Below are 22,975 nucleotides of genomic sequence, written 5' to 3'. Positions count from 1 at the left end.
AGCAGAATTGTAACGAACAGCACGTTACGAAGAAATAGCGCCTTCGAGTGGAAAACTCGAGAACTGCCAAGCTTTGGGATACAGTAACATTAAGTAGTCATACGACAAACCAGTCACAAAAAGCGTAAACTTAAAAAAATTATTTATTGTATTTTGCAACCCTTCACAGAAATCAATTTACTCCATGATCATAAAACTTTGGCAGCGGCTGTAGAGCGACATGTAACACACGCACACACGCACTAAGCCACAGTACATTCACAAAGAAATTTTTCCAAATGACCATGTTTATGCCAAATAACCTTTCGACACATTTTTTATTTCATTCCTGAATACATAAATTCAGAATGCAACTTCAGTCTTTGCAATGCACATTTGTACTTGTTTTTAAAGTTATTAATTAAAAAGGAATAACATTCAACCCAGACATGAGTCACCCCACGTCCACCCCAAATCAACAGAGACCTCAGACATCTGAGGGATTTTCTAGGAATTGTGATCGTTTTAATATATAAATATAGTATGTGTACTACAGTCAGGGTGAAAAGGTTGAAGACAGTCCAAAAGAAATATTAAAACTCTACACTTTCTGCAATGCCCAACAGAAGCCCATAAAACCAGGGCAGCAGTTTAACAGATGGGCATCAACCGGACCAGCCGAGACCATCTAAGGCTGGACATACTTGATCTTTCCTTCAGACAAGCCATTGGCAACAAGATGCATACATCTGCAGTCACGTAGCATTAGGGAATGAAAGCCAGTTTGGACCTTCCAAACACAAGCCCCCTCGGAGTAGAGCCGTAAGGAAATCTTTAGAACCTTTAGATGTCCTGGCGGAAACTCAGGGGAGGTCCCACACTGCCACACAGGACCCTGACATCAGTTGGTCGTCTCTCAGAGCACCAGCAGTCCTGCCCTTTCCCTGCTCTCACCAATTTAAACATATTTACATAAACAAATTATGTAGTCATTAGCTTAGTTTAATGACTCAGTCATTAGTTCATCATTATATTTGGTTCTGTAGTAGTAATAACGAGGTGGAGTGGCGGAACAGACAGCAGGGGGTGGACAACTTCATTTCTACTTAATGCAGTGACCTACAGGAGTAGAGCCAAAACATTCTAACTGTGTGTGCAGTAGCAGGAAGACCCTCGTGTTTTCAGTATCGGGGCTCCACATCCCTGAACTACACAGTAGAGTTAGAGGAACAGCAAATCAAGCGCTTATATAGTTCTGGTTCAGAAAGCAAAAATCCATTTCTGCTCTAATCAGCTGCCCTTTTCTGACAGCAACAGGGAAAGAAACAATAGTAAAGTTTCGGGTGACTTTGTGGGATGAATTAAGGTTACACCTGGGTTCAAATAAAAACTAACCACTGGACTTGAACTTCTGTCTTCCAGAAGGGAAAAAGTGCCGGTGAGCAGTACAGTAGTTTGTGAAAACAGTGTACTGGTGTGTAAAATCACCACAGCGTGCTGGTAGCTCCAGCCTGACAACAGTCGACCTTCAGCAGGGCTTCTGGAAAGTGTAAGGCTCCGTGTAATAGCGCCCCCTGCTGGACAGAGACTGTGCTGGACTATAAAGCGCAGTTGGACAAAAACAAGAATTTATGGTAGCGTGTTAACAAGAAAACAAAAGGTAGTGCGTCAATACAAAGTCAATTCTTCTGGTTAACAGCAGGTCATGTTTCATCTGTACTGGATGGGAGGAATGTCATAGTAAAGGGTGTGTATTGGCGTTTTATGCATAGGCATTAATGCATCATACGGACATATTTATTTAAACCCATCTGCAAATGGTCAGTGTAATGAGGTTACAAACCTGGATTCTGCATTATATCAGTTTGCTTAAAAATACATTTACTAATTAAGCTCACATGAAAATGAAGCTCGTAAGCTTATAATGAATGCAGCACTCCGAACATACCTACAGCAAAAATTAAAATGCAGATTGTGTTTTGGTAAGTTCAATACTTGCACCAAGATGTATGATCTGCTATTAAAAAAAATTCCCAGTAAAAGAAGCTTTTGTGCAGAAAGACAACAGGAGATGCTGAATGGTTACAGAAGTGAGCACAGGTTGCGAAGGACAGAGAGTCCAACAGAGCCGCCAGAGGTAGTTGGGTTCAATCCTTCCGCTCTCTCCACAAATACGAGAGCATGCAAGAAAGAACCGATAGAAGAGGCAGCAGTTGGGATGGAGACGAGAAATGTCCCACAAGGCCGTGGGAGGAGTCCTGGCTGGAGATCCGTGGGCTCTGTGAAGATGGATGTTCCTACAGAGATCCACACTCAGGGGAGAGCACCATCAGAAACACGGGAACAGGGCCAGGGGTTCCTGAAGAAGCAGGAACGTCAAACAAAATCTGGACAGCATCACTTCACAGCTCCCAGGACTGCAGGATGCACCTTTTCCTACCCGCTTTGAAAGATAATAATAATTTTTTTTTTAATCTGTAGAATATTCAGGAAGCTCTTGGGTAAGTTGGGTAAGATTCATCCCCCTGGAGATGTTACTGGTGGGAGAGAGAAGGTTCAAATGAGGACATAATTTACACTTAACTGCTAGCGACTGTGTTGTGAGGCTGATGTGATACTGAAGGCTCGGTGCTGACTCGTTTGTCAATGCTAACCCACTCAGTGGTCTGCTATGAGGGACGGCTGGAGTTGAGGTGGATCTGTCCATAGCCGGATGCCACCTGTACCTTTGAGCTCCTGCACACTCTCAGTCCTCTGCGGGTGGCTGGCATTTCGCGCAGTGTTCGTCGTCCAGCGGGATGAGCAGTTCACAGAGGGCGGCGCGCGTGCACAGCACGGGCCCCCGCGTGGGGCACGCCTCGAAGCCCCGGCAGCCCTGGCACACGGCCAGCTCCTCCAGGTCCAGCAGGAGCGCCACCACCTGGTCGACGGTTTCGAGGCGCGACGGGTGCCGCTCGTAGACGGCGTGGGTGGGCAGCAGCGGCTGGCTCTGGACGCTGATCTGGTAGAAGTAGCCCACCTCGATCTGGAGCACGGTGTCGGCCATGGGGGAGAGTTTGGAGCACTGGAAGAGCTGCAGAACGGGGCCCTTGGCCATCACGCCCACCCAGTGCGGGGGCAGCGTCGTGCGACGCATCGCACGCAGCAGCTCCAGGAGACCCTGGTCCCGCACGGACTCGCTCTCCATACTGTCCGCCAGGCTGTAGATCTGTGTGATCTGTAGGAAGGGACACACACACACACACACACACACACACACACAGAGAGCGAGAAAGCGGTCGGTATGTGCAAACGTATAAACCCAAAGCAACAGTTTAACCCCCAACTTTTCACAGCATCAACATCGGAAGCGGGAGGAGCTCACCATGGGAACGGCTTCAGGAGACTCTGGGTCAGGCTGGGGCTCCGGCTGCTGCCGCGTGACCAGCTCCGGGCCCGGGTGGAGCTGCGGTGTGGCCGCCTCAACGCTGACCAGCTCCAGCCCGTTCCTCCTCAGCAGCTCCCTCAGCTGCAGGGAGCCGGCAGCACTCATGATGTCAGGGGACGGCAAGGGCCCCGGCAAGGGCACCGCCAAGGGCCCCGGCAAGGGCACCGCCAAGGGCCCTGGCAAGGGCACCAGCCTCTCTGGCATGGCCTCTAGGGCACCACTGCTGGTCAGCTTTATGCTGCCCAGCACCCGAGATCCCGCGGACAGCCCTGCCATACTGTAAAACAGCTCCTGTAAACACGCACACAGACAAACACACTTTGGGTTTAAAGCCAGCGCGACCCAGCCAGCATGGCTGACGAACGGTTGTTGTTTGGACGAGAGGTGAAGGAACTGACCTGGGGTCTGGGCTCGGAGGACACCACCATGCCGTTGTTGGGATGAGAGGTGAAGGAAATGACCTGGGGTCTGTGCTCGGAGGACACCACCATACCGTTCTGATCTCCACTGCTCTCCACCAATCCGCCATTCTACATCAGACGAAAACACAGCAACGCAGATTACAGACAAACGCCACAGCTGACAGATAAAGACAGGCATACCAATTAAGGGCGTTATTGTAAATTAAACTGTACACATAAGGGTTCTCCAACTCTCACTCTCAGATGAGCAAGCAAGCAAGTCAAACTTTGATCTCGCAGTAACCACGGCGCCCACAGAAGCTCTGCTTTGTTAAGCGAGTTAGCTATGTGCTACAGTCCGCAGCCACCACAGGGGGGCGCTGCAACCACACCCCATTCCTTACGCTGTCCACAGGTCATTTTGTAAGGATGTTCATTGAATTAAGCTAACTGGGAATTACAGATGAGCTCAGTTGTGTGTGAGTGGTCATAGGTGTATTGCCCTACAAGTTGATTTTGTTAACTGTATTCTGAATAGAATTTTAAAAGCATTTAATTGTTGATAAAGTAAAAGGAAAATGTGAGGTGATTGAATCTTTTGACATTTAAGTGATATTGCATTTCTCATTTGGTTGTACACTGTGTTTGTGTAATTGTTTTTTTCCGTTCTGGAGCACGTTTGGGGTCCAACCTGAGCGCTGAGAGCGTAGCTGCTGGAATAGAGTTCCTCGGACTCGTACCAGCCCCTGCCATCATCTTCACATGTCTCCAACTCCTGTGGGAAGAAGAATGTGACAATCAGCATAACCTACAACCGCCTAAAACAAAACACATACAGAGAAAGAGAGAGAGAGAGAGAGAGAGAGAGAGAGAGAGAGAAAGAGAGAGAGAGAGAGAGAGAGAGAGAGAGAGAGAGAGAGAGAGAAAGAGAGAGAGAGAGAGAGAGAGAGAGAGAGAGAGAGAGAGAGAGAAGGGCATCACCTGCTCTAGGTCACCAGGTCCTTCATCCTCAATCTCAGGCTCTGCCATCTCTTTGTTGTCCTCGTGTCCGAGGCTGTACCTCCACTTCCTGTCTGCACTCATCCTCTGGTGCTTGTCCTCTTCCTCATCGTCGTCTTCGTCGTCGGTGAATTCGTCGTCCCAGGAGCGCCACTTGATTGCGCGCTTTCCCGGGGGCCTGCCGCGCTTCTGGAACACCCGTGGAGAGTCCTCAACCTTGTCCGCCCGAGGGAGCCGCCGAGTGAGATGTTTATTCTAACGCATGGGGAGGAAAAACGACAACGAAAAATGAGAGCACTGCTGTGATCTCTCTGCACTGTGCGGATGTGAATGCATCCTGGGGGTCGGTTTATTACATGTAATCATTTTTTCATTAACATCCAGCCATCCATCCATCGCTAGGTAGTTCAGTTTATGAATTAATAATTTAACATGCTACGTCAAACCTTGGCATCCATCTACAATATTCAACACACTATACTGTATATCCTGCAATACGTCGTCCTGTACATATCCTGTGGTCCTATTGAAATACTGCAAGGTCAAATTCAAGCACAGGGCCTAAAAACATTCCTGTGTAGTGCCCATGTGCATTATTAAGCACATTTATTATACAAGAAATATTTGAGTCTGTGTATTTTATCTTCTCTTTAATAACTGAATTATCTGTTTCCTTTGTGCTACGTTCTTTCCGTCCTTGTCTGTATAAAGCGCAGAGTAACCGCGATGAAATACAGATAGCCCTGTCTTCCCCAATTATTCCACATGACCTCTCCTTGGACCTTTAACTCTGCTATACTGAGATTCCACTCGCACAACTTCATTTAAGGGCAACGACAATCCCCAGATGCACTTCACACGCAGTCTCAACAAGTCCAGGCATCCAGCGTTCGAACGGCCTGTTCCACGAGGCCGGTCTTGCGTGCGGAGAGCGCCCCCTGGTGAGAGGAGCTGTACCTGATGGCGCGACTGGACCTGACACTGACGCAGACGACACTTCTGCCGCTTCTTGTTGCTGCCGCCGAACTTGGGCTTGTCCATGCAGAAGTCACACCGGCCGCAGTCGTCGCTGCGCAGACAGGCCTTGCACTGACCACACATGCGCCTGTTACGCCTCCTGGGCCCTGACTAGTCGCAGGGAGGCAGGAAGACGAAAGAGAGGAGAGAGAATGAGTAAACCGTCACTCCATAGTGTAGGGTGTTTGTTTTTGTAAACAGTGTGATAATTCATCATTTTGAAGCCTTTTTGCTTTTCATATACAAATGTATATTTTATTAATAGCATTACACAGTATAGCATACAGCAATACACAATACAGCAGCAATAAAGAAATTTTGAATTCGAATAGATTATTAACTAATTAGACACAGACTTTTCCATGGTATATGCCAAATATTAAACACCAGGAATGATTTCCTATTATCAAAACCAAATGTACTGATGACTGACAGTCCTGAAAAACAGAAAACGGAGAGATCATGTGCAAGAATCAGTATTGCAAGACTTGCTTCACCTCGTCATCATCGCCGGCGTCCGGCACGCAGTCGTCATCATCACTGTCCTGTTGCACCATGACCTCCACCCAAACACACAGCAATCAAACATGTGGGTAAACACAATACAAAAGAGAAAGATCCCATAACTCAAGTTGACATTTGCCTGTGCATTGTAAAATATTACAGTAATCTTGCAATTTACAAATATGTAAATTAAAATGTATCCAACTATTTAAAAAAATGTTAACTTCATTTTGGATGGCATATTAGGGATATGAAATTACAACCACTATTGGAGTTTACAGTTTGTTTATGATCTTTAAGCATGACTGCCATGGCAAACCGTCAGACTGACTACCCGAGCTGATTAGGTCACCTATTTAAGGTCAACTGTACCTGACAGTATTGACTGTTGGCCTAGAGAAGCAAAACACAGCCAAGACCTACCTTCTTAAACGCCTTAAACGTGAAGTCCTGTTTGGACATCGTTTTAAGAGACTTCTGCAGACATACACGACAATAAAAACAGGTACAATAATGAGCACAGTTTCCATCCCTATTTACTCTCTTAAAGGTTTGTTTCTGGAAATGACACAAAGTTATAGTGCTTATAGTTATAGTGCTCAAAGTTATAGTCATTTGATGATTATAAAAAAGATTAAAGCCTACATTTTAACGATTTCTCAAAACTTTTCTTTAAAGATCACTATTTATATATGCATTTACTCAGAACTACAAGGGTCATTAATGGAAGTTCTTTCACTTTGTACTCACAGAGGAATGGTGCTTCTTTCCAAGGGGTGATATCTTTTTTTTCTGAGGGGAAAAAAACAAAAAAAACAATTGAACAGCCCTGTAACCATCCATTTCTCAACAGAAACTTTTTTTTATAATGAGTAAAAAATGACCACCATTTAGACAAGACTTTACCAGAGGGTCTTGAATTCGTGTTTTCCCAAGAACCCACTTATCCTGCCCCACCTAAAACATGAAGACATGAAGACAGACATTTTTTTTTCTCTGTTGATTCTGATTCTCGGTTGAGACAATGAGGTCCTCATCACACAGGCGGGAGGGGGTGGCGATTCATACAAGATTTAAGGAAGGTCAACGACTTCATTATTCCTCACGCTCCTATTGTCCCAAATATCTCTGGCACCCCCCCCCCCCCCCCCAAAACAATGGCAAACATATAAACATAGCTAAACATGACATGCTCCCACCTCTTGAGACTTTTCAGTCTTAACAAATTGATTACACACACAGATAAATGTGTGAAGAGAGTGAAATATTCACTTATGCCATGTTTGGGGGACGTGGGGTCACGCGTCCTGCACAAAGGACAATATTTCTGTGGCCTGCTAGAATGCACCAAAATCATTGGGAGTGGTGGTTCTAACCCTACCTTGAGTCTTCTGTTTTTTTCCTAGGAGGTGATTGCGACCGAGGTAGCTGAACCATAACAAGGGCATATACAAGAACTGGAAAAATTCAAAGGTATGTCCATAAGGTAAGTCCAAAGGGAGTAATATGATCAGACATGCCCTACAAGATATCACATACCCAGCAAGCATAATAAAGTTGACTAAAGAGAATAATTGGTAACTGCCATCATGAAAACCAGAAAACCCTTCATAATGCATGGAGGATTAAATGAATATATACTTTATTGATCCCTAAGGATTAGAAAATTATGTTCCGGGGCCTCGGTGTAAAGTACCGTGAACCCAAAGTGGCCGCTGCGTCTGAAACACACCGCTGTTCATAGATGGGGGGAAAGAAAGATAGATGACATTAGGAAGGAGACAAAAAATATGATATGATCACAGATTGTTCTTTCAACAGGACAACAGTCAATGAGCGCAAAGACATCCCCATAGCACATACAAGCATTGGAGGTGGCACAGTCAACCAAGCAGTGAGAGGCGTGTTCATCTAAAGACGGGGGGGTGCCAGAGGTTGTTCTAGCAGTCATTGTGTCAACGTTTGCAATGAAATGCGAAAACCACCCTCTGACTGTCTTTATGTGGAGGAAGAAGGAGGTAACCAAGATGATGACCTTCAGGGACTTTGGTTTGTGCGTGGAATGTAGATAAGCAAGAATGTAGATTTAGTGAGAAGCCGTCCGGTTTGAGCACAAGAAAACTCTTCTGAAGTCAAGCAGTATCCCAACTGATCCAACTTCGCCTGTAGAGCTGTGAGCCTCTACATGATTGATTCTGTTTATATTAACAGTCAAAGTTGGCAATCGGACATCAGATCAATCATGTTGGGCAATTTCTGTGGCCGTTCCATAACTGACCCGAATCTAGTAATTTTCAGATACACCAGGGCAACGCCTATTCTAATCAGGAGAAACCCAGTGATCAAAGTCCCAAATAGATTTACGTCCTCAACGTCTTCCAGGGAGAGAGGCGTGAGACACAAACCACACCATGTTGCCCATGAGTCAAGCACATACCCATCTGAGAACGTTCCGGACATGTGGGTTCTCCCAAACCATGACTCCTTGTGGGTAAAAATACTATCAAATTCATTTAGACCACTTAATCAATTTCATACCCTAGATCATCCAAAAACTGTACACATGGAAGAAAGCGTCCAGGGTGAGATACCCAATATCTATGAATAGGTCTAAGCAATGGTCTCTTAAGGGTGAGGTGGTGAGGGAATACCTCAGACAGATGCTCCTATTCCATGGACACCATAGAAGCAAATGAGGTCCCATGGAAAGATAAGGCCCACAGGACTCTGGCTGGAAGAGGCACAAACGAAGGACAGCACACAGACTCTAATCATGGCAGCACAACAAGCACTAGATCAAGTGAAGGTGCTTCACACAAGACCCAAGATGGCGTCTCGGCAAAGACGCTTCCACTGGAGACAATCAAGCAGAAGAGCCTGTCCACTGGATGCAAGATGCTAGCAGGGGAAGCAAACAGAGAGACAACCAAGAGGTGGAGATTGGTGACAGCAAGGCTGAGATCCTGCAGGACCTCCAGGTCCAGGAAGACAAGTAGTGGCATACCAACCAGACATTGTGAGTGTACATCAAACGCAGAGATGGTGCACACATACATAGATTTTAATTGTTTCAGTTTCAAAGTCATTGCAGTCAGAGTCATTGCAGTCTATTTTTTCAGTAAAAACAGGATATGTTAAATATTGTTGTTTTTATTCATGGCTCTAAAAGTCAAAGCCATACATTAGAGGTGTGCCAAAAAATCGATTCATATATCAAAAATCGATTCTCATTTACTACGATTCAGAATCGATTTTAAATGTCCCAAAATCGATTCTAAGTCATGGTGAAGTCTCGCATTACGTAATTACAAAATTACGCGAGACTTTACGCAGCAGATTCTGGGACACACTCATGTGCGGAAAAGTTTCAAAACAAATGGAGGAAAGAGATATTCAACCTGTCCTGTCTTCATTTAAGGCAAAAATATGGGTTCATTTTGGTTTTTACTGAATGCCAGGGAAGACCGAACTTGACACAATGTAGCTCGTGTGCTTGTGTAACGCGGTGAGCACGGGAACGTACACACCTCATGAAATAATATAGAGAAGGGTGGACCCAAGTACCGGCTCACAAGAGCAAGACGTTTGATACTTGTCAAATGTATTAGCGAGAGGGAAATGCGCACAGCGACCCATAACGAACAAACAAAACAACACGGAAGACTCAACGCGCAAAAGAATAGAAACAAAAACCGTGAGGGCACGGAGTAAATAGAAAATACAACGCGTGGAAAATAACACTCAACCACAGAGAGACGGGAGAAAGAAGCAAAATACCAACAGTAACGAAAAAAGTTACTTTTACTTTTTATAAATCAAATCGTTTTTTGAATCGAAAGTCAATTTTGAATCGAAAGTCAATTTTGAATCGAAAGTCAATTTTGAATCGAATCGTGGCCCCCAAAATCGGAATCGAATTGAATCGTGAGATAGTAAATGATTCCCATCCCTACCATACATGATATCTCTCTTACACATAGCTTAATATTCTATGGTTCTAGGGTTTAGTATTTACATCTAATTTACTGTCTAATCAGAGATGCAGCAGTCCAAGAAGTAGGTTGCACAGCTCATGGCCCAGGTGGCTGTAGTCTACATCAAACACAAATCCTCATGAGAGCACAGATAGGTCAAAGTCCAGAATACTAACAGCCTAAAGATCTAGCTAGTGTGGAAAAGACGACAGCATTTTTTGGGGTGGAGGGGAGTGCATATCTATTTATGTAGATGCTTAGTGACTCAGTGAGTAGAGACTCCAGCCTTCATTTGAAAAAGCTATACCTACAAGAGGACGTGTATTCGTCTCCTACAGAGAAGAATTTTAATTCTTGACTTCTTTGCATCTTGAGGGCTGGTAGATTAAGTCATACTACTGGCTCAAAGGAAAGGTGGTGTAGAACAGGGCTTGATTTTTAATTATGAGGTAGAGAAGCGATACTTCGGTGCCAAGTCGATAACAAAATGCTGAAAACGTTGCGGTTGTTTCTTGTGGTACCGAAGAATTCACAGATCTACCAAACCACACGAGATCAGCATAATAAGCCTACACGCTAATAAGCCAAGAATGCTAAACCACCACCACAAACATGAGGAATGGTGTTGGCAAAAGCAGGAGAAGAAACGTGTCGGCTTCAACTACTTGAAAGAAATAAAGAAAACCATTACATTTGAAAATATGTTGCATTTTAGTCAGGCGTCCAGGGTGAAAGCCATTACACAGTGTCTGAAAACATTACTAAAGGAAGAAACGGGGGAGATCCTCAAAGATAGACAGAGCTCTATAGAGTTCAAGATGATAGAGTTGTCAAATGTGAAAGGCTACAGTTACTGTTTATGAACTGCGACTGCATACTCAACGTTCTACCATTTGCCGTTAGACCAGGGGTCACCAACCTCTTTGAAACAGAGCTACTTCTTGGATACTAATTATTGCGGAGGGCTACCAGTTTGATAAACACTTGTGAAATCACAAATTTGCTCAATTTTGCTTCACATAGATGAATATCATTATTATTAATAACATAATTAAGGGTATAATTATATGTTATTATTAATTATATTCATCTATGTGAAGACACTGATCATGTTAATGATTTCTCTCAATAATTATCAACAATAATTTAACAAGGTAGCAGATAATATCAATACTTTATTTCTATAAATACTTTATTTATATAAATATCTGCAACACTGGAGGCTAAACCACCTGCACTTCGCCAGATTCTGGTCCAGCTGATCAGCCAAGTTCCAGGACATAGCCGACATTCTTCTAACCATTGTAGCCGCCTCCAGTGGGACATCGGGGAGAGTGGAGATTACATCGGTTACATATTTCTCATTTCTTCCTTGAAAATCTCCCTGTCTAAAAATGCCTTCTTTTTCTTGATTAAGAAATGTGTAGCTCTAAACGAGGCTTTGGTTGCTTTTTGGGAGTTTCTCACCGGCCTCGTGAAAAAAGACTGTTTGCACAAGGCTGCCTTTAACTCGCAGGCCTTTTCCCTCACGTAGTGCACTGCCCGGTGGGTAGTTAGCATGGTAGTTTGTGCGACACGTCCTGTAATGTCTCTCCACATTGTGCCGCTTTACCGTCGCCCCGCAAATGAGACACACGCAGGAATCTTTTACAGTAGTAACAAATAACTTTTCCTCCCATTCACTGTGAAAATTATGTTTTCTTTCTTTTTTTGGCCATGTTGTCAGGTGTAAATAATCGCCTCACCTTCACTGTGCCCGCTAACTAGTCTCCACACGGCAACCATGGCCAGTCTCTAATAATCTAATATGTAACAATTTTACATGTAAAATTATTTTTTAAAATATTGTCATTTTCAAGTTTACACCAGTGCAAGGCTGATTAAAAAAATAGCAAAAAAAAGATGCAGCTCATTGATATGTGGCACTATAGTGAGCTATTTTTAGAACAGGCCCGCGGGCGACTCATGACGTCCTTGTTGGTGACCCCTGCATTAGACTATTAGCAGTGAATACAGCAACGCTGTGGTTTTCTCTGAGCTGTTTTTCTCTGAGCTATCTGCACATAAAGTAATGTTGTTTTGCTGGAATACACAATGAACAGACATCTCCTTGTTGTCTTTTCACAGTGTCAACAGGAGGTTGCTGAGCAGAAAAAAGTACTTTTTAAATAAAAGCATTTATTCATACATTTCATTTGTTTATATTTTGCAGTGGTATTGAAATTGGTATCGACAATCATAGACTTTTAGTGGTATTGGTAACGACTAATATATTTCTGGTATTGTGACATCCCTAGTATGAGGGAGCTGGTCCAGTTTTGGCTTTGCAAACAAAGGTCAAGTGTTCTAAATCTGATGTAAGCAATCATCTGATTCCTGATTTTGTAGATCTGGAATCTGCATGGCCAACTTGGTAACATGAGAGTTGGTTATCCAGAACTATCCCAAGGTTTTCACAGAGAGAACATCAGCAAAATGGAACCAATTCCTGCCATATTGGAAATGATTAGGACAAACTACAGAACACCCATCTTTACAAAAACCCATCAGAAAGAGAAGAGCAAATCCATTTACCAAACTGACCATGTACCTTAGAAATACAACAAAACTAAAATGAAAAACTAAAATAACAGCTGGAGGCAATAGTCTAAGAAGTCCAAGTTCTGCAGTGTTTCAGCTGTTGGTCCTCACAGCACCAATCAACTAAGAATGACAGGAAACCCAGGGGACCACTTACATTTACGGCATTTAGCAGACGCTCTTATTTAGCAGACACTTTGCATCTGATCACAGAATTCATCCTAGGTAATAGTACAGATAGGCCAGAATTCAATATACCATTAAGTCAAGACTACTACTACACTACAGGAGTCAATGTCATTACCTAGTATTTTGCAAGTTAGACGTTTACCAAGAAGCACAAATGACCATAGCTCCAACCATAGCAATAACCATGTTCACTAACCTCTCACAACCACCAACCATTTACCACCCAAAGCCAAAGAAACAGTGTATGTTTGTGTTAACATCGATTGTGAAATTAAAAATCAGCATTCCAAAACACTGCATAAATCTACATCTAGCTAGTTACCTACGTACGGCTATGATGAAACAGCATCATAAACTAAGGGAAACTATAGCCTACATATCAACATTATCAAAATGAAATTAGGTGAAGTCTGCTAGCTATAACATTAGCTAGCTAGTAGCTACTTACGGAAGCCATAAACAGCCGCAATTAGCAAAACATGCGAAACAAAGTTTAGGATGCGGCTTCACCGAAGCTATGGCGACGTAGGTAACTAGATGTATGCGGTGTTTACGTTCATCTAGATGTAGATTTATGCGGCGTTTTCTTTCATCTAGATGTAGATTTATGCAGTGTTTTCATTCATCTCGGTAGAACTACGTCTGAATTCCTAGAATTGTAGAGAAATTATTTTTCGACTTTTGTTTGTGTTTTGGTCATTAGTACCTAAGCTACATTAACAGGGTTGCCAACTCTCACGCAATGAGCGTGAGACACACGCATTTGACCGTCTTCACACGCTCTCACGCCACACTTCCGATATCTCACGCCGAAAAAAAAACTAGTTTATTTACCTCTGATCCATATCTATGATTCAATGAGTTACAAGTTCACTCTGGCGCCACCTCCTCCGGGTTCAAATCTCACTCCAAACGATCTTGAAAAGTTGGCAACCCTGACGTTAACCATCTGTAACTTATGATTCACAATGAAGTCGAAATGCGGAATACTGATTTTAATAAACAACATTCAACCTTTCTTTGGTTTGTGTGGTAAATGCCATTATCTGTGGCACTTCAGCTAACCATGACGTCTAAATGTTTTTTAGAAAGTCTTATCGGCCGTAAGACAGTTACGCGCACCCGGTTTAAATCGGGTTTAAACCGGTTTAGTCTCGGTGGTTCAGGTAATCGTTTACCAAGCGCCGGTCTGTGACGTATTTCCGCTTGTAATCATGAAGCGAGCAGAAAGTTTAGAATCGAGCAAAAAACTTAAACACGCGCTGAAAACAGTGAAGCGCCGGCTGGTCTGCGATAAACGAGCACATTTAACCGTGCAATTACTGTTTCTCTGCTCTCGCCGTCACTGTTTTTAATCGGTTTTCTGATTGTGCGTGCTCAGTGCGTCTTACTTGCTCGATTTAACCTTATCTTTGTGCTCTCATATTAAAGACCGTAATCTCCGTCCATAGTCCCCGCAACATCACAGAGCCTCACATACGGGCATGCCAATTATAAACGAATGAAATCCAAGGTCTTGATTTGAACTGCAGCGTGAAGGCTTGAGAATGGGGACCTTGAAGCTAAAAGAAGCAATTTCTACAGTTAAACTGCCAAAATGTTATCTATCTACATGCAAATTGCAAAAAATACAAACAGCAATGTGGCACAGAGAGGAACCCAGGACCAAAGGCAGCGGAAGGGCCAGTGTGGCCTGCAGACGCAGCAGAAGAGGGCATGAGCCAGTCGTAGCAGGACTTCAACTCAGCTTTATATCACAGGGTTCAAAGGAGTTTAAAGGAGGACAATAACAGTAGGCAGAAAAGGGTGGAATGACAAAGCACTCACCTTCCTGAACACAATGTGAGGAGGACGCTTCTTCTCCGCTGGGATAAGGAAAAGAAAAAAGAAAGTTTATATCCAGGTCACTTTAGAGATATTTAATATTTATATCCACTTTAGAAATGTCCATCTGTGGTCATCTGAAAATCTATAACAGCATTTTATAAATTAAATAATATTCACATACATCTGCATTTGGGACACAGCGAATCCTGCCCTCGGCCCACACCTGGGTAATTACAGCCACAGTTTGCACAGCCACTGAAAAAAGAAGAAAAAAAGTTTAAATTGAATACTGAAATAATGCAAACTGGCTTATTGAATGATTTGGGGAATAGTTTCAAATTGTTGGGGAAATGGTTTCCAAGCTGTTTATGAAATTCTTGAAAATGCATCAGACGTCTATATATAAATATCTTGTAGTCTAGCCCAGTGATTCTCAACTGGTGGGTCGCGACCCACTTTCTGGGTGGGTCGCGGACCGATTGTTAAAATAATAATAATAATAATAAAATAAAATAAATTAATATAATAATAATAATCATCATCATCATCATCAATGCTCTTTTGATTTCGTAGCCTACTCATCTTTTATCTTGAAAAAAGACAGCGAGGCACGCGCCAGACATTCAAACCTTTTTCGTTGCCATGATAACCACTAATTGTTTACCGATTAACTCTCACTTTTAAATTGTTATAACTTTTGGATGCAAGATGGCGAAACGCAAATATATCCCTGAGTATTTAAATTGTGGATTTTCATTTATTGAAGACAAACACAGACAGAAACCCCAGTGTGTTATTTGTAATGAAGTGCTGGCACAAGAGAGCATGAAACCATCCAAATTAATGCGACATTTACAAACGAAACATCCCGCATGTAAAGATAAGCCTGTAGAATTTTTTCAAAGACGACTTCATGAGCTGAAGGTATCACAGAAGTGTCTGACAGCATCTTGCTCCAAACAAGAACAAGCACTCCGGGCATCTTACCACGTAGCTCACCGTATTGCAAAGGCCAAGAAACCCCACACAATAGCTGAAGAGCTTATCTTACCAGCTGCCATGGACATGGTTAGAGAGGTGCTGGATGAATCAGCGGCAGACAAGCTTAAAACCATACCTCTGTCCAATGATAGTATAGCTCGGCGTATTAAAGACATGTCTGGTAACATAAAACAACAGACTACAGCTCGCGTTCAGGCAAGCCCTTACTATGCATTACAGATCGATGAATCCACGGATATCGCTCACCATGCCATTTTACTGGTTTATGTGAGACATTTGTGGCAAGGTGATTTGCAAGAACAATTTCTCTGCAGCAGAGAACTCCCCACCACTACCAAAGCAGAAGACATATTCAACTCCGTGGATTTGTATTTGAGCTCAGTGGTCCTAAGCTGGGAATACTGCATTGGAATTACAACTGACGGCGCTGCCTCCATGACCGGGAAACATTCAGGTGTGGTGAAACAAATTCTGATGAGGGCACCTAGTGCAACTTGGAACCACTGTTTTTTGCACAGAGAGGCACTGGTGGCTAAGAATATGGTTCCTGTGCTTGATGAAGCTTTGCAAAATGTCATCAAAGTGGTGAACCACATAAAACGGAGTGCGAAGAACAGCCGCTGCTTTTCAAATTTATGTAAAGATTTGGGCTCTGAGCATATGCAGGTGTTGTATCACTCCGAAGTGTGCTGGCTGTCGAGAGGTAGGGTCTTGTCACGCTTTTACGAACTGAAAACAGAAATCGCCTGCTTCCTCGCAGAGAATAACTCCTCATATGCTCAACTGTTTGACAACGACACCTGGCTCGCGCTTGTTGCATATCTTGCTGATATTTTTGATCAACTCAACACATTAAACGTGTCTTTGCAGGGGAAAGGACACAACATTTTTGAACAGTCAGACAAAATTGTAGCGTTCAAGAAAAAGATCAAACTGTGGGTAAATCATTTATCCAAAGACAGACTGGACATGTTTCCCAACGCTTCCCATGAAGCACAGCAGTTGGACACCACGGCCAAAAATGACTTGAAGAAAACGATCAATATGCATCTCAATAAACTTCAAGATCGGTTTGACGACTACTTCCCACAGAGACACGACGATAATAGCTGGATACGCAACCCTTTCATTGTCAACATTGAAAGCGTCGTGTTGCCAAACAACGAACAACATCAGCTGGTGGAACTGTCATGTGACAAATTCAACGATGTAAGCCTTTCCCAATTCTGGTGCAGCGATGTGATGGCTGAATATCCTTCTCTTGCAGTCAAAACAAATCTACCATTCAGCACGACCTATCTTTGTGAAAGTGGCTTTTCTACCTTGGTCCAACTCAAGTCAAAGCAGAGAAACAGGCTGAACGCTGAGCATGATGAGAGTAACTCTGTTGACTGTCACTCCGGACTTTGAAGCTCTGATCAAAAGTAAAGTACATGCCCAACTGTCTCACTGTCTTCCACAAAAGACAGATTAGGTGAAATTATCTTGTTTTGTAACCTTATTTATTTCATGCTGTTTATTGAAATGTAAAATTATTGAGTTAACTTTTATACATGCAGTTAGCATGGTCTTCCTCAGTGTCTTATATTGTAGACTGAATACGCAAGTGAAATATTTCATTTTATGGCCTTATTTTATGCAATTTTGATATTTTATTTTATCATAGTTTGTTTCTACATGTTGCCATGGTCCTCATTTATTTAAAAATTGCTCATACATTCACTTTGCATGCTTATGTATGTTGTTTTTGAAGGCCATGTTTCAAGAATAAATTTGTTTGGTTTGTATTATATAAAAGTGGGTCGCGACTTAATGACCATGTGAAAATGTGGGTCCCAGGCTGAGACCAGTTGAGAACCACTGGTCTAGCCTAGACTATTTATTAGCCAAAACACTGGGTTGATTGATCATGTCTGATTGTTGGGAAGACTCTAGAATGCTATTGCCCATTCACTCTTGTTCCTCCATCAGCTTCAACAAACGTAACCGTCCGCTGTGGTCAGTGTTCTGGGTTCTACTCACCCAAGAGTGGGAAGGCCACGACGCTGGTGCTTCCTCCCGTTGAGCATTGTGTCAGGGTCCAGTGCCAGTCGGGTTCTGGGAGGCAAATGGAAGTCTGGGGAGCGTTTCACTGCACTCCGACCAAATGGCTGCACGGCAGTCTCTCTGTTCGGAGTTCTGGGGGGGCTGACGGGGGATAAGGAGGACTGGAGCCAGGAATGAGGCAGCGACATGATCTCCCCTTTTCCAGAAGTGGTGACTAGGCTGAGTGTTTGGGGCGAGAATTTGCCCGTTCGTGGAGAGGGTGGGTGGGTGCCGGGGAGCGAGATGCGGGTGAGCTCTGGGGGGCTTCCAAAGGAGCGGTTTGCAGGAAGAAGAGCGGCTTCGGCGTTCTTCGCTGGGGGGTTCGGGGTGAGTTGAGGCCTCTGAGGAGTGGATGTCTTGCTGCGAGGCCCCATGGGGGGAGTGGTGGGAAACCTGTCAGGGGTGCGGGTCGTGTCCGGGTCTGGTGTGGCGGTTCTGGAGGACGAGAAGCTGGAGCGTGTGCCATCTTCAGGGGCTTCACTTTTCCGGCGCTGGAGAACCAGCAAGGACAAAAGAAAGTACAACCATTACACAAAGAGCACCGCGCAAGCACATGACTTGTAGACTGGGCTTAAACGTGCAAAAAGACGAGGACGATGACAACAAATTTCAGAAGTCACTTGCAAACCAGGATCTCAGCGTTAGCTAGAGAGCTCAACAGAAGAAGATCCACTTGATTGATCTTATTCTTGGCTCAAATTATTCACCGAAATATACCATGAAATACTTCGAAGGACCTCAGATTTCTGCAAGACCACCACTTCAGAACTGGCCTGCTTCTACAAGCTCTGAGGAGGCATTGCTGAGTCTACAGTTCCCACTATTTTCTAATGAATCTTCAGCATGCAACAGCTTGGATACCATAGATTTCAAAAAGTACAATGTATAAACTGGTAAAATTGTGTTCCTGGTAAAAAAAAATCTTTATACCTTTGTAGTGACGAAGCCATCCACAAAGATCCCTTGTTTGTAGTCAAAGTGAGTCAGATCAACCTTGACATGTTTGGCAAGTTCAATCTTACTTCTGAAACGGTGTCCTTTTGGACTGCAAAAGGATGGGGGCAAGAAGGTGTTTTTAGTGAAGAACCAGCATGCAACAGTAGAAATGTGAGAATAACTTCAAACTGTTTACATGAATTGGTGTTTGCGGTGCATCCTGTCCCCATACCAACCAAGCACCAAGCCTGCTTGCTGGCTCCCTAAGCATCATGGGTCGTCCTACCTCATGTAGTATGCGTCCATTTTGCCCATGGTGGAGCCGGAGCGCCGAAAGACCTCCTTCCTCTTCCAGCCTTGACCCAGATCGGGGCAATCCACCCAGTTACGGTCCCAGTCCTCATGCTGCCGCTTTCGTCTCCGCCTGTCAAGACACAAACACCACAGGGCGGTCAGGGAGATGCTTTGTGAGAGCACCCCCACCACCCCCAAACCTCACCTAGAGGAGTTTAGCAAAGATAGCTTTACATAAATAGCATAATTGCACATTCACCCTGATACAATATAAAGCATAAATGCACAAAAAAGTAGAAATACATACAGCGAATCAACAATCTTTCTGCCACTTTGTACACTGCTCCTGTCACTCTCCACGCCTTCCTCGCCCTCCTCTTCATAGTCTTCCTCCAGCGGCTCCAGCCAATCACAAGGCGGCGGCTCATCCGCAGCGACGTTATCCGCAGCGACCGGGAGCGTGTTGCCCAGTAACTGGCCCTGCCCTGCCACGCTCTGCCCCTTTGAGTCCTCCGCCATATCTCCCATTACACTCACAAGCCAGAGGATCCGGGCTCATCCCAGGGGCACAGGGACCGTGGGATGGACTCACATGACTTCAGCCATGGCGGCTCTTACAGTGTGAGAAGCACTTCATTTCAAACTGCTGAGAAAAATCATATACATATATATGATATATATAGCATTGAGAAGATGCAAATTTGTGTTATTAAAATGTCGTACCAAATGTGTTAAATTATTAATGTAGTTGCAAACAGAGAACTCTTGCTGGTTAGTCATTAGTGTGGCTACAACTAATCCAGTATTGCACACAAGGCCTGGACTTATCTGATATAAATAATAATAAAATAATAAAAAATAATAATAATAAAAAAAGAGGACTTTAATATACATTAATATAACTGTCGATTTAGCAGAATCAAATAAAATAATTGGAAAAATTAAGCTGTTAGTTTTTCAAAAAGATGAATAACACTAAAATAAATAAATAATCTCTAATACATTTCCCATCAAATATAATTCAGTTTAAAGCTAAAGTTTAATCCAACATAGCATGTGATCGACAATTTTTTTATATCTTCTTCTCGACGAGGTGCCTTCGGTTAGCTAGCACGGCACGCTCGAGAGGAACGTGATGGGGAATATTTAGAAGCAGGTGGGAGGAGGGGAAATAAAAAAAACGCGCGGTTGCCATGGTAACGGTCGTCCAGCGGGCCGAGCTAGATACGTGCGGAGAGACCAATTGAAGCGGCTCTGTCTCGATATCTGCAATGCAGCGCCATTACTATGGCAATGCGCTAGTTTTGACGCAGCCAGCCATAATTAAGAACTGTAAATAAAAACACAGTGGTAAGAGAGTGTGCATTCTTGTATGTAATGTGCAGATAAATGACAAACAGGCCCAATTAATATGAGGGAAAACTAGCATAGTCAGTAAAGCCATGAGTGGGGGTGCAATTTTTTTCCCCCTTCATTTCAACCAATGAGGAGTGACGTGCAAAATTAGCATCATGACAGCAGTTATCTGTGAGCAGTAAATGTCTTATTGTTAAAACGTGGACATAAAGCAGAACAACCATTTTTAAAAGCCCACCTATTCTTAAACAGGCCTTGATCAACAATGTGCCTATGCAGGCTAACAGGATACCGGTCTAACATTTAGTTAAGCCTAATAGTGACGAGCCAAGTTTGCTATTTATTCTCATCAATTATGTAAATGTTTATTGTAGAATGGTTATTAGAACACTGTAAACATGTGGCACACAATAGCTTCAAACTACTTGCAATTTGTAGCACATCTGCACATTGAGAGGGATTAGAACCCACAACCTACTGGTCACTAACCAAACAAGGCTATGAGAACGGAGCTAGTACAGGCTGTAGATCAGCATGCACCATTCACTAGACTTTTGGATTGCAGACTCAAACACTAAAAACTGGCAGCAAAACCATGCAACCGAAAACACAGTTTCTTATGAAGTCCTTAAGACCACCAGTACAGCCCAGAACATCTCAGAGCACATGACACCCACGTAGTTGTGGCAGAAATGTGGGTGTTGAGGTTTTAGGTGTTACGCAAGTATATCAAAGACAGGAGAGTTGCCATTTTTGGCTGATGAGTTCATGGTGAAGAAAATACATATTAAGTGAGTGAACTGAATTCATAGGTGTGTAGGTATGGAGTGACAATGACTTGAGAAACAATAGTAAAGCTTATTTTTCTTCAATTGTCACAGCATTGGTGGTTACTTCCTGTTTGCGCCAAGAAATTGCGTAAAAGACCTGCAAGCTTAAAAAGGCCAACATCTCACCCAACATTTCAAGAGAAATGTGACCTATACATCTGTTACCATGCTTTAACATAAAGGGTACTTTTATTTTTCAACTCAGGAATTGCCCACTACACTAACATTAAATTGTTTACCAAATTATAGTGTTTAAATATAATCAATTAAGCGAATCACATTCACTGTCTGTTTATGACTACCTCAAGGCCAGAAGTCCTACAGTCCGGAGAAAGCCTTGTTTCCCACATTTCCCACCAATTAAAAATTTCCTGAAATCTTTAAATTGACTTGGTTGAGTCTTATTTGTATATCTAGTAAAGTTTGGTTAATATTATTTTTATGTGCATGCTGCTCTTCACTAGACACCTGAGATGATGATCCACCAAAAGATCTCAGAGTTTCACAGATGTTATACCTGTACAGACATATCACTAAATGTAATTTCTGGCGTTTGCTTTAGAAACCATAAACATGTCTTGAAATGAGTTGACCTCTCAACAACCAGCTAGCTAAATCTAACTTCCCTAGCTAACTAGTTGATTTGCTAAGGGGATGACCTGAACAGGAGTCGGATAAAGTTCAAGCATTAATACATGCCCGCTGATATACGAACATGGTCCAGGTTAACTACCTACATACTGCATCTACACAACAAAGTAAGGCTCAACTGGAAGCCTAAACGTGAAATTTGGTGCTGACTTGCTAACAAAGGCCTAGTAAGCAAAAACAAAACATTGTGTTGTAAATTTCCTCCGTAAAGCAACGAAACATCCTAAAGTCTGCCTTCAACGTGCGCACGCGGAGCATTTGCAAAGATCAGTGGAAAATGACGCCGAGTTCAAATTCCTGCCCGAATCTTCGACGGGAGCAAAGTTGACCACAAACGCCTCTTCCTCTTGGCTCCAGTCCGAGTGTGTACGTGCTGCCCCCGTCCGTGTCCACCCTCCCTCACCACCCCTAACTCTCCCCCCTTCGCACCAAGTCGTTCGCGAGCGACCGCAAACGCTCGCGGGGCACAAACGCGTCGTGGTTTCGTTCTCCGCGCGACAATCATCTCTGGAGTTAGTTTGTTTTCGCTGCACCTCCGAGCGCGTTTGCGAAAACAAACCGCACAGCAGAACGCTTTGATATTGAGAAACGGTCGCCGTAAATGACGAGAAAGCACGCTTACCCGAACACACCTCGCGCCGTCGTTTCTTGCCGTTCCTGTGCCGCGCGCGCGCCTCCTCCGGTTAGCGACACGTTCCGCGTTCTACTGAGCATGTGCGAGCGCCGTAGGAAGTCGAGTAGCTACGATTACGCACATTTACAACACATAGAAACACGATTGCCTCGAGTGGTAGACGGTAACTTTATAATGAATGCTGGATTGTGGCCAGTGGCCGCTGCCGAGTTCACACTGCACGGTAAAAAAGTGAGAACCTTTAATAGACGTGTACGAATAAAAATAAGAGCACGTTACGATCACACCTA

At 43.6% G+C, this 22,975-nt stretch overlaps 1 protein-coding gene across 7 annotated transcripts; it reads right to left on the bottom strand.

Annotated features, from left to right (window-relative positions):
* Positions 1–125: 125 nt before the first annotated feature.
* mbd1a (methyl-CpG binding domain protein 1a) lies at positions 126–22,882 on the bottom strand. Of its 7 annotated transcripts, none has more exons than XM_077004023.1 (17): positions 22,674–22,878; positions 19,522–19,860; positions 19,207–19,344; positions 18,915–19,029; positions 17,922–18,475; positions 15,079–15,152; positions 14,898–14,935; positions 7,234–7,284; positions 7,078–7,119; positions 6,752–6,804; positions 6,321–6,390; positions 5,764–5,934; positions 4,789–5,061; positions 4,499–4,582; positions 3,805–3,936; positions 3,344–3,697; positions 126–3,196 (listed from the first exon to the last, which is right to left on the bottom strand). In XM_077004023.1, the coding sequence occupies exons 2-17, from the start codon at positions 19,740–19,742 to the stop codon at positions 2,726–2,728; spliced, it is 2,841 nt and encodes a 946-aa protein (XP_076860138.1). In that variant the 5' UTR covers positions 19,743–19,860; positions 22,674–22,878; the 3' UTR covers positions 126–2,725. The 7 variants fall into 7 exon arrangements, with proteins under 7 accessions (XP_076860138.1, XP_076860141.1, XP_076860143.1 ...); XM_077004026.1 differs by having other exon boundaries at positions 22,684–22,878; XM_077004028.1 differs by having other exon boundaries at positions 6,321–6,383; positions 6,751–6,804; positions 22,674–22,831.
* Between the last annotated feature and the right edge of the window lie 93 nt (positions 22,883–22,975).

Source organism: Brachyhypopomus gauderio, chromosome 4 (assembly GCF_052324685.1).
Source record: "Brachyhypopomus gauderio isolate BG-103 chromosome 4, BGAUD_0.2, whole genome shotgun sequence".
NCBI lineage: Eukaryota > Metazoa > Chordata > Actinopteri > Gymnotiformes > Hypopomidae > Brachyhypopomus > Brachyhypopomus gauderio.
This window is presented reverse-complemented; position numbering and strand designations above follow the sequence as displayed.

Bases quoted from the DNA above. Each gene is read 5' to 3' on its own strand.
- mbd1a (XM_077004023.1), bottom strand. From the start codon at position 19,742: ATGGGAGATATGGCGGAGGACTCAAAGGGGCAGAGCGTGGCAGGGCAG. The intron at 5,062-5,763 runs GTACAGCTCCTC...CCCATGCGTTAG, and splicing joins AGGTCCAGTCGCGCCATCAG to AATAAACATCTCACTCGGCG. The intron at 3,937-4,498 runs GTTGGACCCCAA...CGTCTGATGTAG, and splicing joins GCTACGCTCTCAGCGCTCAG to AATGGCGGATTGGTGGAGAG.